Source organism: Aristolochia californica, unplaced genomic scaffold, assembly GCF_029961685.1.
Source record: "Aristolochia californica isolate CCGP_79_NKW_82.1479 unplaced genomic scaffold, dmAriCali1.0.hap1 SCAF_14, whole genome shotgun sequence".
NCBI lineage: Eukaryota > Viridiplantae > Streptophyta > Magnoliopsida > Piperales > Aristolochiaceae > Aristolochia > Aristolochia californica.
This window is the reverse complement of record NW_027181815.1, coordinates 6,133,604-6,147,602: the sequence shown is the minus strand read 5'-3', so window position 1 is coordinate 6,147,602 and position 13,999 is coordinate 6,133,604. Positions and strand designations below refer to the sequence as shown.

Genomic DNA, 13,999 nt, shown 5'->3' with positions numbered 1-13,999 from the left:
TCAATCAATGAGTTTTTTTGCATGCGGTGAGGCCAAGCAACCTCGACATGATGGATGGATGCCGCATGTTCTCATCATCATGTATGTGGGCCTCACGGCTGCACCGTTGCACCCCCACCATCATTTCTCATACTCGCATCAATGTTTTTGACTCGACCCATCTTTCTCATTCTGGCTTGGACGGAAGAAAACAAGAGGGGAGAGTAGAAATACGGCAAAGTACACGCATGTGCAATAGAGGTAAAAAGGCTCATTCGCAGCGAGAGGCTGACAAGGCGCAGAAATAGTAAGCAGTGAGGAATAATAGGCTGGCTTGTTGCCGAGAGAGGAAAACTCCCTCCTCTGATACAAATGTTCCTTCCTCAAATGCAAATGGGAGGAGGAGCTCATTCAATTCAATTGGTAGCAGAAGAAGGGGATGTAGCCCACTGTCGGTGAAGACCGAAGAATCAAATAAAGACACAAAGATTCATATTGAATGACCGGTGGGTCCTCGCTGTTCCATCTCCTTGATTGATTTGATGGCTCGTCACTGCAGATCAATTGATCTTGTAATGTGTATCCAGCTCAAGGAGGGACCAAATTCTTGATAGGTGGTGCAGAGCCTTTTGCCTCGTTGGCGTGCAATTTGAGTATGCCTTCAGTACGCCGTCTTTTTGTTTAGCACAAATCGATCCAAGCCGAATGCTCTTTCAGCCGAAACTTGATAGAAAATGAATGAAATCCAACATCATTGCCCAGGCACTGGTCTTCCACATGGGAGGTTGGGTTAAAAAATGGAAGAGAACCGTAGTGGCATTTGATCATCGGAAGCGGAAGCACATCATGCGTCAGTTCGCGACAACTTTCAATGCTCAAACGTTCTCAAATAATCATTCTTGCCTTCCAGTGATTGCTATTTCCACAAAATGGCGTTAAATAACACCAGACATGACAAAGCTTTGGACGAGGTACGAGTCTGGATGTTTGGCCACTGTTTACAGTTCTGGACGATTTGAAAAGATTTGGAATATATTCTCGTTGTTGACAATTACGGTGAACGAACAAGTCGTATCGATTCATATCTACAACTTGAATTGTGATATCTGGACGGAGCATATGACCAGATAAAAGGAATGGAGCACTTGATTCTGTAAATGGATGGGAAACCCAGGGGAACAAAGGAGATGAGAGAGATCTCGTTCACAACCCAACATATACTCCATACGATATGGAAAAAACATGGAACACCACCACCTGTTTGTAAGGTTGCTTATCTCTCAATCCAGATATGGAAACTGGAAAGACAAATCATTTAGAGATGTGATATGAGATCTACCCGAGGGGTCCATATGTTGTGCTCCTTCTTTTAGAAGGAAAGCATTTTATTTTTCTTCAATTTCCGTAGGCTTCCATTACAGTTGCTGTCAATTAAATTAACAGAACACAAGAGCACCCACTTCCTTAAAGGAAGATTTTCATCCCCGTCCCCAGTCTCTACGAGCTACTGTGTGTGTGAATACAATTAACAACACTTCTGCCAAGTGAGGATAAAAACTGTCCAAGACGACCTCCATTACCAGTCGCAGAAACAGGGATCAGATTTCCGACCTCCATTTATGCAAGAATGTCTTGATGCGACGCCAACGAAATCCAGTGACTCAACTGCTCGCAAGCGCAATGACGTCCAGAGTATGGTTTAACCTCTCTTAAATAACGCCCCAAATCCACCGTATCTAATATTAAATTCGCAGATAGATAGAGAGGGGGGAAAAAATATAGCTTCGTGGGAAGTAAGTACACTGCAGGGTGCATTGAATTAAATCTTGTAGAAGGGCACAGAGGACGAGTGGGATTTCACAAGCTTTCAACAACTCCACCAGAAACAAAGGAGATTAAATAGTCGCTACGTAGGACCAACTATTTATTTTTTTGTTCCTCACTTTTCAACATCCACCCATAAAACAAAACCAATCAAAACAGTCTCTGTTCTGTATCGCATCCATGTTCCAACCATAAAATATAGCAAAAATCAATACATACATCTTATGAAACATCCATAAAAACTCTTCTTTTCCTCAGCACATACAAACTATCAAACAGACAAATATGCAAGTTACAAACGCTATAGTAACTAAAGGAAAACCCGAGAAAACTGCTATCAGAATGTCATCAATCCAGATAGAGAAATAAAGATGAAGAAAAGCTGAAAATTATTCAATTCATCTCTTCGTCACCACATTATCTAAGTATATTTCCAGTTTTGAGAATTGCGACTCATCAAAAAGAGAAATTCAGAAAGAAATAACACATCAAGAGTTTCCATTCTTTCCTGTTTTTTTTTTTTTTTTTTTCCTTCTTAGTTGGTGTTTCATTGAAATGTCGAACCTGGTGTGTAAATGGCGAGATCAGGCCACCCATTTGCACCACTCCAACAGCTCGAATCGCCCATTTCCAATAAGGGGTCCCCAACTGTATTCGTACTTGCATTTGAGTTCACATTTGTATTCGCTGGATATTCTGAAAATTGCATCCTCTGAGCGCTAGAAACACCTGAATTCATACTCTCCAACAAACTCCCGAATTGCCCATTTGACGCCAGTAAAGAGCTGAAGCTCCCAGTAATGTCGAGCATCCGCCGATCACTATCAGCCACTGGGCCGAAGATACCAGCAGGTTCTGGTTTTGGAACACTTTGAAGGGGAACTAATGTTGCAGACGTCGTTGTTGTTGATGAAGATGAGTTAGACAAGGAGGATGTCGCTCGTTTGGGGTTTGCTCTTTTGCTGTTTTTGCGGCTTCCACCTCCGACGGGAATGTTGCGGAGAGCCCCGCCTTTGGTCCAATACCTTCGGCAGCTCTTGCAGAAATGGCGAGGCTGGGAAAGATTGTAGTTGTTGTAGTAGCAGAATTTGGTGTTGGTGGAATCGCACCGAGGGCATTTAAGATGCTCATGATCCGCAAACTGGGGCTTGATGGACTGGAATGCAGTCGGATCTTGCATATTTCCCCTGAAAGACGAGAAACTAAATTGCTATGATTTTTCAGCTTTGTGGAATCGAAAGGCTGGAAGTGGAAGGCCCTGCCTGGGATGTTTCTTGTAGCGAGGGGACAAGATAGTGAAAAACAGTTTTTTTTTTTTTCAGGTTAAAACAGTGATCTAGGATGTGTAGAGAAAAAAAAAAAAAAAAAAAAACGTTAGAGAGAGTAATTGGAGTCCTCGGATGGTTTCTTTTTGTCTGGGATGAAAAGGTTTTACAAGGTTTTCCTTTTCCTTTTTCTCTTTAAGGATTTCTGTTGGAGCAAGTAGAGTCACCAGAGACAGCTTTTTCCCCGTTTTTCTCTCCCCTTGTGTGGAAATAACCGCAGAACAGCGCCTCCTACATGGGACGCCCAAACTGGGGTTAAGATTGTGAGCAGATGGAAGAAGATAAGATCTGCTGAGAAGAGAAAGTAGAAGCGATGGGCCTCCGAATGTATGAATCGGGTTTCCAAGGATTGTTGAAAAGATTCAATGTTTCATGTGTTCTATTGGCTTCTGATAGGAGACATGAAGAGCAAAAGTTCAGCTTCCAGATCAGACGCCAGATTGATCGCAAACCAGATACACAGTTTCCAACAACAGAAGCAGGAGAAGACAGAATTTAGATATGTACAACTTTGAAATCAGGCAAGTTGAAGAAAGTGAATCACCAAGAAAAAGCCATTCTCTTCAAGCCATCTGAAATGGAATTTAGATGGAAGGAAAGAGAAGCAAAAGAAGAACAGATTCTTTTTCAGCCCCACAGTTGAGATGACATGAAATAGTAAAAGAAGAAAATATCCTACCATCAAACAGAAACTTGTGTACAGAGCCCGAGCTGGTTCCTCGGAGAGATTTTCACTGGAAGAGAAAACGCATATAAAGAAAGAAGAAGAGCGAGGAAAGGAAGAGGGGGGGTCTCGTGGAGTCAGTCTGGAATTGCTGCTGATGTTGATGATCTCCGGGAGCAATAAAAAAACAGAGACGCTGCTCTTTTTCATGAGTCTTTCTCATCTTCATTTCTTTATTTATATTCTTGGCAGCTAAAGTCGCGCAAACATTCTACACCCCCACTAAACTTGATTTTAACATACTTACTCTAGAACAAATCGCAATTAAGATAATCCCTCCCCTAGACTTCACGTTAGTCAGCTACTCGTGAAGCTCATTCCGTATTCATCTGACAAAAGTACCCATCCGAAACAGTTAATCACGAAAATTATCTTCATAAACATGGTTTGCCCCAACTGTAGCGAACTCGGAGACTCGATTGTTCTTCAAGTTTTTAACTTCCAACGAGAAAATAACACAAAAAAGGTCCCATTTGGGCTCCACCTTATCCACAGGCCAATCGGGACGTCGAGAAAGCGAATACAGGGAGTTAAAGTGGAGGAAATTTCCAGGAGATTGATCTCTTTTCTCTTTAACCAACCCTGACTAAAACCCATTTTAAGTCCTTGGTTTTCATTTGCAAACACTAGACGAGAAGAACGACATAGGCTACAAGTCACGCCGTCAAGGACTTGTGGTCGGGCCCCCTCCTCAGATGAGATACGATCATGTGAGACGCGGCTAAGTAAGAGAAGAATAATGGAGGAGCCGAGCAGACAGTGACAGCGGAGCGAAGGTTGCTTAGAAAGCAAGCAAACGGACGCCAGAGGGAGCATCGAATGATTCTGCGATGCGATCCGGACCATTGGCATGATAAAGACCAGTTTATTGGCCGTCCATCGGTGAGAGTACAGAGGTGGAGAGAATCGTACGTCAAGTAGCCTTCAGCACTAGCCACGTCATCTCATACAGTCTACACTTGTAGTTTTTACCCATTGAAATTTCCTACTTACTCGGCCTTCTTATCCGAATCTCACCACTAGGCTACGAGGCTTCGGTAGAAAAATGCTTAATATTTTGATCAATTTCCTACTTACTCGGCCTTCGTCGGACAATGTTAGAAGTCACTTCCTCGCTAAATGGCAAATGGATGTCAAGCTCCGGTCCTAAATTTTGTGTGATCTTCGTCGTCTCTGGCATCCTGACCACGTACCTTAGACCACACACTAAGGTTGAAAATTGCGTTCGAAGCCGATCCACTCTGAAGTAACAACAAGTATGAACATTCCAGTCGTGTCTGCTATCAAAAAAAAAAAAAAAACGATGATGTTGGCAATAAGTCGACGAGCAGAGTAGTCATTATTGTTTCTGCTACAGGGGCATCCTCATTACTCTAGTAATAATGTCGATTTGGCTGGTTCACATAGCAGGCTCCAGCAAGGAAATTGTATGCCACAATACAAGTCAGACATGGAACGTATTTACAGGGGAGTACTCATTTGGAGAGACCCATCCCATGGCCCTCTGAAAGCCGCTTTAGTTTGGGGACAACCTCGATTATGGGGGAGGTTCCGGGTCTACTCTGATTGCCGGAGACAACGATGGGCCGGCGGCGTGGAGATTCTGTTTGTTCCGACTTTACATGGGAAGCATCTTTACACTCGATGCGCTTAATCTCCGCAGAAATCTTGAAGCTCAATGACTCAGGAGGCACAACTTGGTTCAGGTCCGAGCAGCGAGATTGGAAAGCGTTGAAAGAATACAGTGGCGATTATTTCTTGATTCTTCAGTACATGCATCGATTATGAGGTTTCTTTTTTCTTCAATCCATCTCCCTTCTTTTACTCTCCACCACATTTTTCTGTTCTTTTCTTTTCTTTTTTGTAAGATCTCCACAGATTGACGATAATAACAAAGCAATGTTTCAACTTCTGCACGGGTGCCATTCCACTCCATCCATTTCAGTCCACCCAAATCCCGTCACGGATACGAGATTGACTCATCTTTTTCCCTTCGAACCTGACTTCCCCTCTTCTCGTATATCCTGTCTATACATAGGTGGTTTATCAGTTACTTATTCCTGTACAATAAAGCTAAAAACTCTGCAGGCAAAGCAAAGGAGAACCGATGGTCATTCGGAGACAAGAAAAAAAGTAAGTACTTGGAACAAGGATGACAGTATCTAATCGCAAAAATCCGCAATACTTCTTTCCCGCTAACCATGATCGCATCTATTTTACATATAATCATCTCCTTTCTTACTGAAATTTTTCTTTTTAAGTTTCAAGAATGATGCGAGGTTCAGAGAGACAAGATGAAGACAATGTTCAGGCACAAACTGGTAGGGTGATATGGTGGTTAAAAATTCAACCTGTCAGGGGTTATTTTCCATCACCAAACTTGACTTGACCTTCAAAATTCGAGCAACTTTGAAAAAAAAAAAAAAAAAAACTATCAAACCTAGGCTTAGTATAATACAGGTTTTAATCCAACCCAACCAGCTATAGTTAATATACAAAGCATGATTTTTAGATATTAAAATTTTAAATAATTTTCTAATAGAACATTAAGGCAATTATTTATGTGATAAGCGATGAAGAGACATTTAGCATATCTTAAGTCAATGCCGTTTAATTTCCACTGCTGGTGGGTCTTCAATTCAAGGTATGGGAGTTCTGTGCAGAGGTGAGCATCAGATTTAATGGTTGCAGTCACTATTCTCCAAAAAGAAAGAGGTACACAGTAGCGAAACGACCACGACTAGTGCAAAAATGTCATATTTAACAAAGCAATGGTAAGAAAAGGAAGATAACACTTGGTATTTGAGGCTTGGAGGATGAACCTACTTGAGATGCTTTGCTCCTTTCATTTAAACCTCATTGAACTGGATCTCTAGACCAGCCAGTAAGTCCTGAAGGGCCATCACTTGCAGAGTTCGATGGTGACTCTCTTGTTCTACGAGAAACTAATCTACCTTCTTGTCCTTATGGCATTAAAGTTTCTACGCGGCTATATCTTCTTTGCATCATCACTATCTGACTCTCTGCCACTAACGGGCCCTCCTGAGTTAAATTCCTTGTGAAATCCACAATGTTTCTGACTGGATGACTTCCTTTCTTGAGAATTATGGCTTGCAAATAACTTTTCGGAGACAGAGAAAGGTGTAATAACTTCAGAGATGCTGGGTGGGAACTTCCACTCTCTGATTCTTCTTTGGATGGAGGCTTAAAATATGGTGGACGTGTGGGACCCTTGTTTCTAAGACCACCTGTTAATCTACCAAAGCCTAACCGGTTCTCACTTTCATGGCTTGAGTAACTTGAAATTTCTGAACACACACTGCTAGGAGATGGAGGCTCCTCGTCCAAATGACTGACTTCCTGAGTAGATGAAAGTCTTGAAGATCGCAGACTCATGACATGTCCATCATCCGATTCTGCATCATCAGAAGACTTGTATAACAAATCCCTTTTGTTTACTCCACCTTCCTCTTCCTTCCGAGAATTTGGAGACACAAAAGAAGTCTGAGATGAATATGAGCTTCCAGTGGATACATCCTCCATACGAAGAGATGAGCCAGGCATATTTCTATCAGTGGACTTAAAAAGTTCTGTACTTTGTTTTCAGATCTTACATCCTTCATCTTTTTTTTCCTTAGTTGATGAAATTTTTTATGGTGACAGACCTATTGAGTTTCTCTCACCTGAGATTCTGTATCATCAAATGACACATAAGCAAAGATGTCCCTATCGAGAATTTCAGGGATCTTTGATCAGATTGGGCTGAAAAAAAGTTACCAGAGGAAGCTTCCTCCTCCCAAGATATCTCATTTCTTCCTCTGCTCGAATGATCTCCAACCTCTTCATTCTCAGAACTGAAGCCATCTGAATCATCACACCTTGCAGGCAAAAAGTCTTTGGCTTCTAATGGAACTGAATCTTTTAACGAACCCCTGGAAGATTGATCTGAAGGCCCAATCCTCAGAGAAGATCTACTTACCTGTTGATTTCTTGAAATGGAAATAGAGAATGGTGATTATAATCACTCTCTAGTTCTACATGATCGTCATTTTCAGAGCTAGATTGATCAAAAACAGCTGCAGAAGAATCACAAAAATCAGGCTGTTCACTCATTCTCTTAGCGTCTCCATAACCTACACTAACAGGGTTGTGCTCAAAAGAATCATTGGCATGCTTGCGGACATTTGGACATGAACCAGAATCCATGTCAGCAGGCCCTCCATCAGAATAAGAGTAAGAAGGCATATCAGACTAGGACTGATGTTATCTACAGCCTTCTGAAGATTACTGACTGCAATTTCATCATCAATGGAAGTTGCATTCGACTGAGAGACCGACCTACTTGATGTTCTCATCATCACTTCTGCTTTCAGCTCCTCTATAAATGTGATCTTGCTGAAGTCTATCTTTCTGCTTATTACAGGAAGTTGCCATTACCAAAAGCTATGAACTTTACCTTAGTGCAGCTGCCTTGAGGTACCAGAATGGTGACCAGACAAGCATAGGAACCTTGCTGTATAACTTCAGAATGGAACTCTAACATGACAAACAAAACTTCTATAACCATTTATTTTATTATATTTACCAACGAAATTTCAGAAGGCTTTATAACTTGCTCTGCAAATTCCTCTTGAGTCCCATTTAACATTATGCTCTTGGGCAGCTTCACCATCTAGTATCTTTTCAGATAACTTCTCAACAATCTGGACAATGATAACTCTAATGTACATCAGAATGTCATAGAAGTAACATGCTAATCAGGCTGCCAGAATGAACTTACACATAAAATTGATGAATTTAAGAGTAAAATTACTATATGTCTGAAACCACAATCAGATCAAAGTTCAAGAGCCACAGTAATGAAATCTTTGCCATACTTCGCAGTAAAATGCTTCCGAACATCCACAAGTTCTACTATGTCTAGATACTGCTTCCTCCAAGTCAATGGGGCAATTCCTGAATATTAGAAGATAAGAGAATTTACTCAATCTAGAAATTTCCAGATCAGCATTCTGGAAACATTGAGATGAATTTATAAAGTTCAGCAAAGTTCTAACAAACGACAGTATGAAAACTTATTCAGAAATTTGGATACAAACAGGGCGATCTGAGTGGGAGAAACCATTTTCTTGGCCATCTAGGAAGTTAGGCAACAATCTTTATGCTTGCGCCAACAAAAAAGTATCATGATGTAAACTGTCAGATATAGCAGAGGATCACATACTGAAGCGACTGATAAGAATGGTTTTATGTCAGAAAAAAAGAATTAGACAATAAGGCAATAACCCGTTGAAGTTGCAAATTGTAACCCATAAACTCCAGATTAAGGAACAACCCAGGCCTTAGCAGTGAAAAAAAAGGACATACAACCAAGAAACATAGACAAAAAAAAAAAAAAATTCCATTCCCCTAATAGTATGAAATTTGAACCAAAGAGAGTAAAAGTAGATTAAACAGACTCCTCTCCCACCCTCCCCTCTCCCCTCACCACCACCACCACCACCAACAACAACCCTGCCCAAAATAGAGAAAAGAGGAAAATAGTAAGGGATACTGCTCCTGGGCGGTGTGTCAAGCAATTGAGCCAAATCTCTCTTCATCCGCCTCAATTGGTTTTCCCTTTTGTTTCTCAGAGTCTTTATTTGGGAAACTGGTAGCCTCAACGAGGTATTGCTGTTTACGAACCAATCATCAAAACCAAAATGATACTTCCAACATAACAGAATAAATATTATTGATGGAGGTGTTTGCTCTTTATTTTAGGTCTATTAAACTGATTATTATACATTAATATACTCCATTACAAAGTCTTCCACTCATCTATAATAGCTTGTAATTTAATAATACTAAATTCATCATAATATTCTTTTTATTTATTTTTGTTATTTTTTTATTTTTTATTTTAAAAATAGGTTAGTGTTTGAACCTCGCTCAATTAAAATTTTTGGGCTCGAACCTAAGTTAGAGATAGGTTGTAGCTAGGCTCGAACCACCGAGCTACAACCAACCACCCTAAACTATAAAGACAAATCTTGGACGGATGCAGCCATCTTATAGCAGTAGGAACTGGGAACATCCAATATCTGACTTTGTAACTCACTACAAAATAAATAAATAAATTACCAATTATTGCTAAAAAATGAATCCAAATCAGAGTTTGATACTACTGTAACTCTGTAAAGACTAAAGACTAATTTGCAACTGCGCATAGGCATTGGCTTTGAAGGGTAAGTTTGACAGTCAATAATTTACTAATTGTAATTCCAAGGAATCACCCGTAAACTACACAGTTGCCAATGGATACGATGCAAAACATTTTATTTCCAAATAGTGGGGGAAAAAACGAGGATACATTTTAAGAATTGATCTTACATTCAATTGCAAAAAATTGGCATTGCCTGCTAATATATTAAAGTTCAACCTTAGTGCTGAACTGACTGAACAGTATGGCCATATCCATCCCTTGAGTCATAGTTGGAACAGCTATTTTGTATGGGCAATCTTTAGAGAAACCAGCCTTCCCAGCCTTCTGAAGCTTCTTGATGCAGCTTTTGAACTTCTCATGGCATCTCACACTCATCATCCCTGTCATAGTGATCAACATCGTTATCCATTTTTGTGTGTTATCATCATCCACAATTTGGTTCACAACTTTCATGCAAGTTTCTGCAGCTATAAAACATACTTGGCTGATGAAAGGGACACTAAAGAAACGAAGTGATGTACAAAATAAAAATAATCATCTAAAAGAACGAAATTATGCACAACAACAAAATTATCATTTTAAGAGCAATAGCCTTTGGGCAATAGAATAAAATTTGACCATCCTCCAAAAAAACAAAAAAAAAAACAGCAATAGATTAACAATATAGGAAAATTTGACCATCCTTCAAAAAAACAAAAAAAAAAGCAATAGATTAACAGTATACGCTTATAAAATCTGCACAACCTTGTGCATGAGACATCGCGTAGCATCTAGATGGATTAGTGTTCTTTCTCACAAACCTCAATGAACTGGTAAAGCCAATAGTCATAAGCACAAAAAATAATGCAAGTAAAGAAAACTTTTCCAGTTGACATAAAACTTTATGGAAACTTTTGAATTAGCCAAATCATCACCAACCTCGGCAACATTTTCTTTTTTAAACTAAGCAACTTCTGCTACTTCATAGAAATGAAAAGCAACTATATGTCTGGCAATACTATTGAGACTTATTTTCGACACGAAATTTCAAAATATCCATAAAATACCCTAGAAAAATAAGGGAGAGTGTCAAGTGATGTGGATAAAAACAATACTCAAGTCAAGCATCGAACTTGAGCCTGTATCCAGTAAGATGAAAAATCAGCTTACAACTCAAAGAACTTTTTTTTTTCTTTTTTCGGGGCGGAGAGAAGAGCATCAAACAACAAAATAGTTGATCATGAAAAACACCAATTATGCTCATGGATATCAGAGACTTCCTTAACATGCAGAATCTCATTGAAACTCACATCAGTTACATCTTCGAGATGGAGTAAATGTATATATCTTTTCATGACCTTTGCTTGTTAATTTCAGTATTACGAGCCAACGTGATTATGAGGTAGACTAGAAAGTCCCCTTCGTTTCCGAACACAAAAAAAATCTGAAGCCATAGACAGTTTCCTAGAAGGGAGTTGAAGATTGTGCTTTGGCCATAATGGTGTTTATTATCTGGGTTGTCCAGCCAGATTTGTCACTCAAAGATCTATCTTTGATTTCACCAAGTCCCAATAAGAAAACAATTGGATCACTTGTTATAGATTCATTCAGAGTATTTCTTGAACAACGGGAGATTAGGTCTGATAGAGCATGCAACTTCTGTTCTCAACATGAGCTGGATCAGTGATGAATACGAACAAATAGGATAATGCAATCTCTTACCAAGCCATTTGAGGTTTCAATTTATGATGTGAAACAAGGGAAGGTCTTTCTTTATCAGAATATGTGTGAGATCCATCAAAACTCACAGATCCACAGAAACCAGAGGGATCGTTTTGTATAAAAAGAATCATTAATTTTATATGGAAGTCAATATCTAATGCAACTTAACAAGAAGACTGTAATGGCTCCATATCTAATAATACTCTAAGCTATATATCCCCCCACCCATCCCACACTAATAAAACAAAACATGCTCTAAACCCAAATGGACATTCTACGTTGAGCAAAATCAGTGACTGACGTACTTCCTGTCAATAAACACCTTATTAGATCTTAAATAGTTGCTTTAACCAACATGGCATAATATCTTAGTCTACCAGCTCCAGCAAGGTTCCTCTGGTGAATTCACACCTGGACCCAGCTCCATGGGCAAGGGACCCTACTTTTGGCAGCTACACAACTAGCTCCTTAGAAATTCAAATAGAATGGCGAAATAGCCTCTTTTCAAATTTAACCATATGTGGTAGCTATAGCTCTCAACAACCATGTCAAAAGAGACACCAAAATCGTGCAGAAGAGTTAGCAACACGCCATTAGTCGATGTTGTAAAGAAATGAACTGCGTTAAGATCTTTACCTCAAAATATGGCTCTTAAACTATATACCTATTGCATTATGTTTTTCATCATCTTTCCACGCTTTTTGTCAAGAATCGACTTCGAATTCTAAGTTCTTCTTTTTTCCTTTTTATTTTCTATCCACTGAGGTTATTTTGTTAGGACTTTGAATCACGTGTCTATGCATTGCTAACATGTCTTTATAAAGATCTATGCTGCAATATTTTGCAAAAGAGTATAATCCTTCTTAAGATAAAAATCTTTTGTTGTATTTGATTTTAATATCCTTGGAAGGGACATAGACTCCGCTGTAGTTTACGATTACCTCATTAATACCTTATCAAAAGGTTCTAAGGAAGAAAAGACTAAAGAGAAATGAGGCGAAAAGGGAATCGAGATAAAATAAAATAAAAATCGCATCTGAGAGGAATTGAATCGCATTTCTAAAACACTATGAAGACGACTGTACCTTTTTTCTCAACGCACTCATCATGCGTCTTGCAACACGCATCGAGATCATCACAAGGCTTCTCTCCCGGACAACCAGTCCATCCGACTCCACAGTATTTCCCATATCGAATGCCGAATGCTGAAAAGGAATATGTAAAGAATATTAGAAAGTCTATATTAACGCAAGTCAAGCTTTGAAAAAGAAATAGCAGGATCGTTCTGAAGTCCTCACTGTTGCAATTTTGGACGACACAAGTTTTGCTACATCTCACCTGTTATCACGTATAATAAGGGCTAAGAATACGAACAAACAGGAAATAGAATTCATTGCAGTAAGATCAGATTTGTACAGGGAAAAAAAACTCAAAAAAAGACAGAGCGCAAAAAAAGGAACGAGAAATTAAGAAACACGGAAACCGTTCAAGTAGTTTCGAAGAAAATAAATTGACAGACCTCTGCATTGGCATTGAGATTGGTGGCACGCACAGTCACAAGGAAGACGAAGGCGAATGCTAAGCAAACACTCGCGCGCAACATTCTGACTCGCGCCCTCGCTTCACTTTTTGTCGTGTTTTTTCTCGGTAATATACCCGTCCAAGTGGGCAACCGGTAGGCTTTCAAAAATCACAATGCCACCGAAAATGAAGCTAGTATCAGTAAAATTAAATCTATAGACCAAGCAGAAATGAATTTAGCACTAAATCAGAAAATGAATTAGTACAAGTATAAATTAATTTTGCTCCGTTAAAAACGAATTTGGTATTACTAAAAATGAATGCAGCTCAGATTTGAATCCAAAGCGGGCGACGATGACAAAAATAATAATAATAATAAATACTAAAAGACATCTCACTTCCGGTTGAAAAACAGAAGTTTTCTAGCTGTTCATACAGAGGTAGTTGAAAATTTTTAAGGGGCTCCCTCCTCTCGGATCACACCGAGCTGCAAGCACATGACAAGGAAGGAGAGATTGCCCTCTGTTTCGGTTCTGGCGGCATCTACTTGGGCTTGTTCCTTGCCACCTGCAGTTGAATTAGATCCAGGAGCAGAGAATTTTTTTTTTTTTTTTTTTTTTTCAGACAGGTTATCCCCTTACTACTATTACATGAAGAGAGTATGCAAGGGTTTATAACCTATGTCAAACCATTAATCGACTCTTCAAAGGTTCCGAGATG

At 39.6% G+C, this 13,999-nt stretch overlaps 2 protein-coding genes across 3 annotated transcripts; both read right to left on the bottom strand.

Annotated features, from left to right (window-relative positions):
- Nucleotides 1-1,415: 1,415 nt before the first annotated feature.
- On the bottom strand, nt 1,416-4,006 carry LOC137950611 (dof zinc finger protein DOF3.1-like). Of its 2 annotated transcripts, none has more exons than XM_068797178.1 (2): nt 3,808-4,006; nt 1,416-2,990 (listed from the first exon to the last, which is right to left on the bottom strand). In XM_068797178.1, exon 2 carries the CDS (start codon nt 2,981-2,983, stop codon nt 2,351-2,353), a length of 633 nt encoding a protein of 210 aa, XP_068653279.1. In that variant the 5' UTR covers nt 2,984-2,990; nt 3,808-4,006; the 3' UTR covers nt 1,416-2,350. The 2 variants fall into 2 exon arrangements, with proteins under 2 accessions (XP_068653279.1, XP_068653278.1); XM_068797177.1 differs by having other exon boundaries at nt 1,417-3,359; nt 3,808-4,005.
- Nucleotides 4,007-8,640: 4,634 nt separating this feature from the next.
- LOC137949719 (probable phospholipase A2 homolog 1) lies at nt 8,641-13,709 on the bottom strand. Its single transcript, XM_068795876.1, has 6 exons — nt 13,678-13,709; nt 13,278-13,438; nt 13,057-13,096; nt 12,844-12,963; nt 10,274-10,437; nt 8,641-8,808 (listed from the first exon to the last, which is right to left on the bottom strand). Exons 2-6 carry the CDS (start codon nt 13,359-13,361, stop codon nt 8,794-8,796), a joined length of 423 nt encoding a protein of 140 aa, XP_068651977.1. The 5' UTR covers nt 13,362-13,438; nt 13,678-13,709; the 3' UTR covers nt 8,641-8,793.
- Between the last annotated feature and the right edge of the window lie 290 nt (nt 13,710-13,999).

Excerpts from the sequence above, each read along its gene's own strand:
- LOC137949719 (XM_068795876.1), bottom strand. The coding sequence starts at position 13,361 with ATGTTGCGCGCGAGTGTTTGCTTAGCATTCGCCTTCGTCTTCCTTGTG. Across the intron at positions 13,097-13,277 it reads ATCTCAATGCCAATGCAGAG|GTGAGATGTAGCAAAACTTG; the intron begins GTCTGTCAATTT and ends ACGTGATAACAG. Across the intron at positions 10,438-12,843 it reads TGAGTGCGTTGAGAAAAAAG|GGATGATGAGTGTGAGATGC; the intron begins GTACAGTCGTCT and ends TCACTATGACAG.
- LOC137950611 (XM_068797178.1), bottom strand. The coding sequence starts at position 2,983 with ATGCAAGATCCGACTGCATTCCAGTCCATCAAGCCCCAGTTTGCGGAT.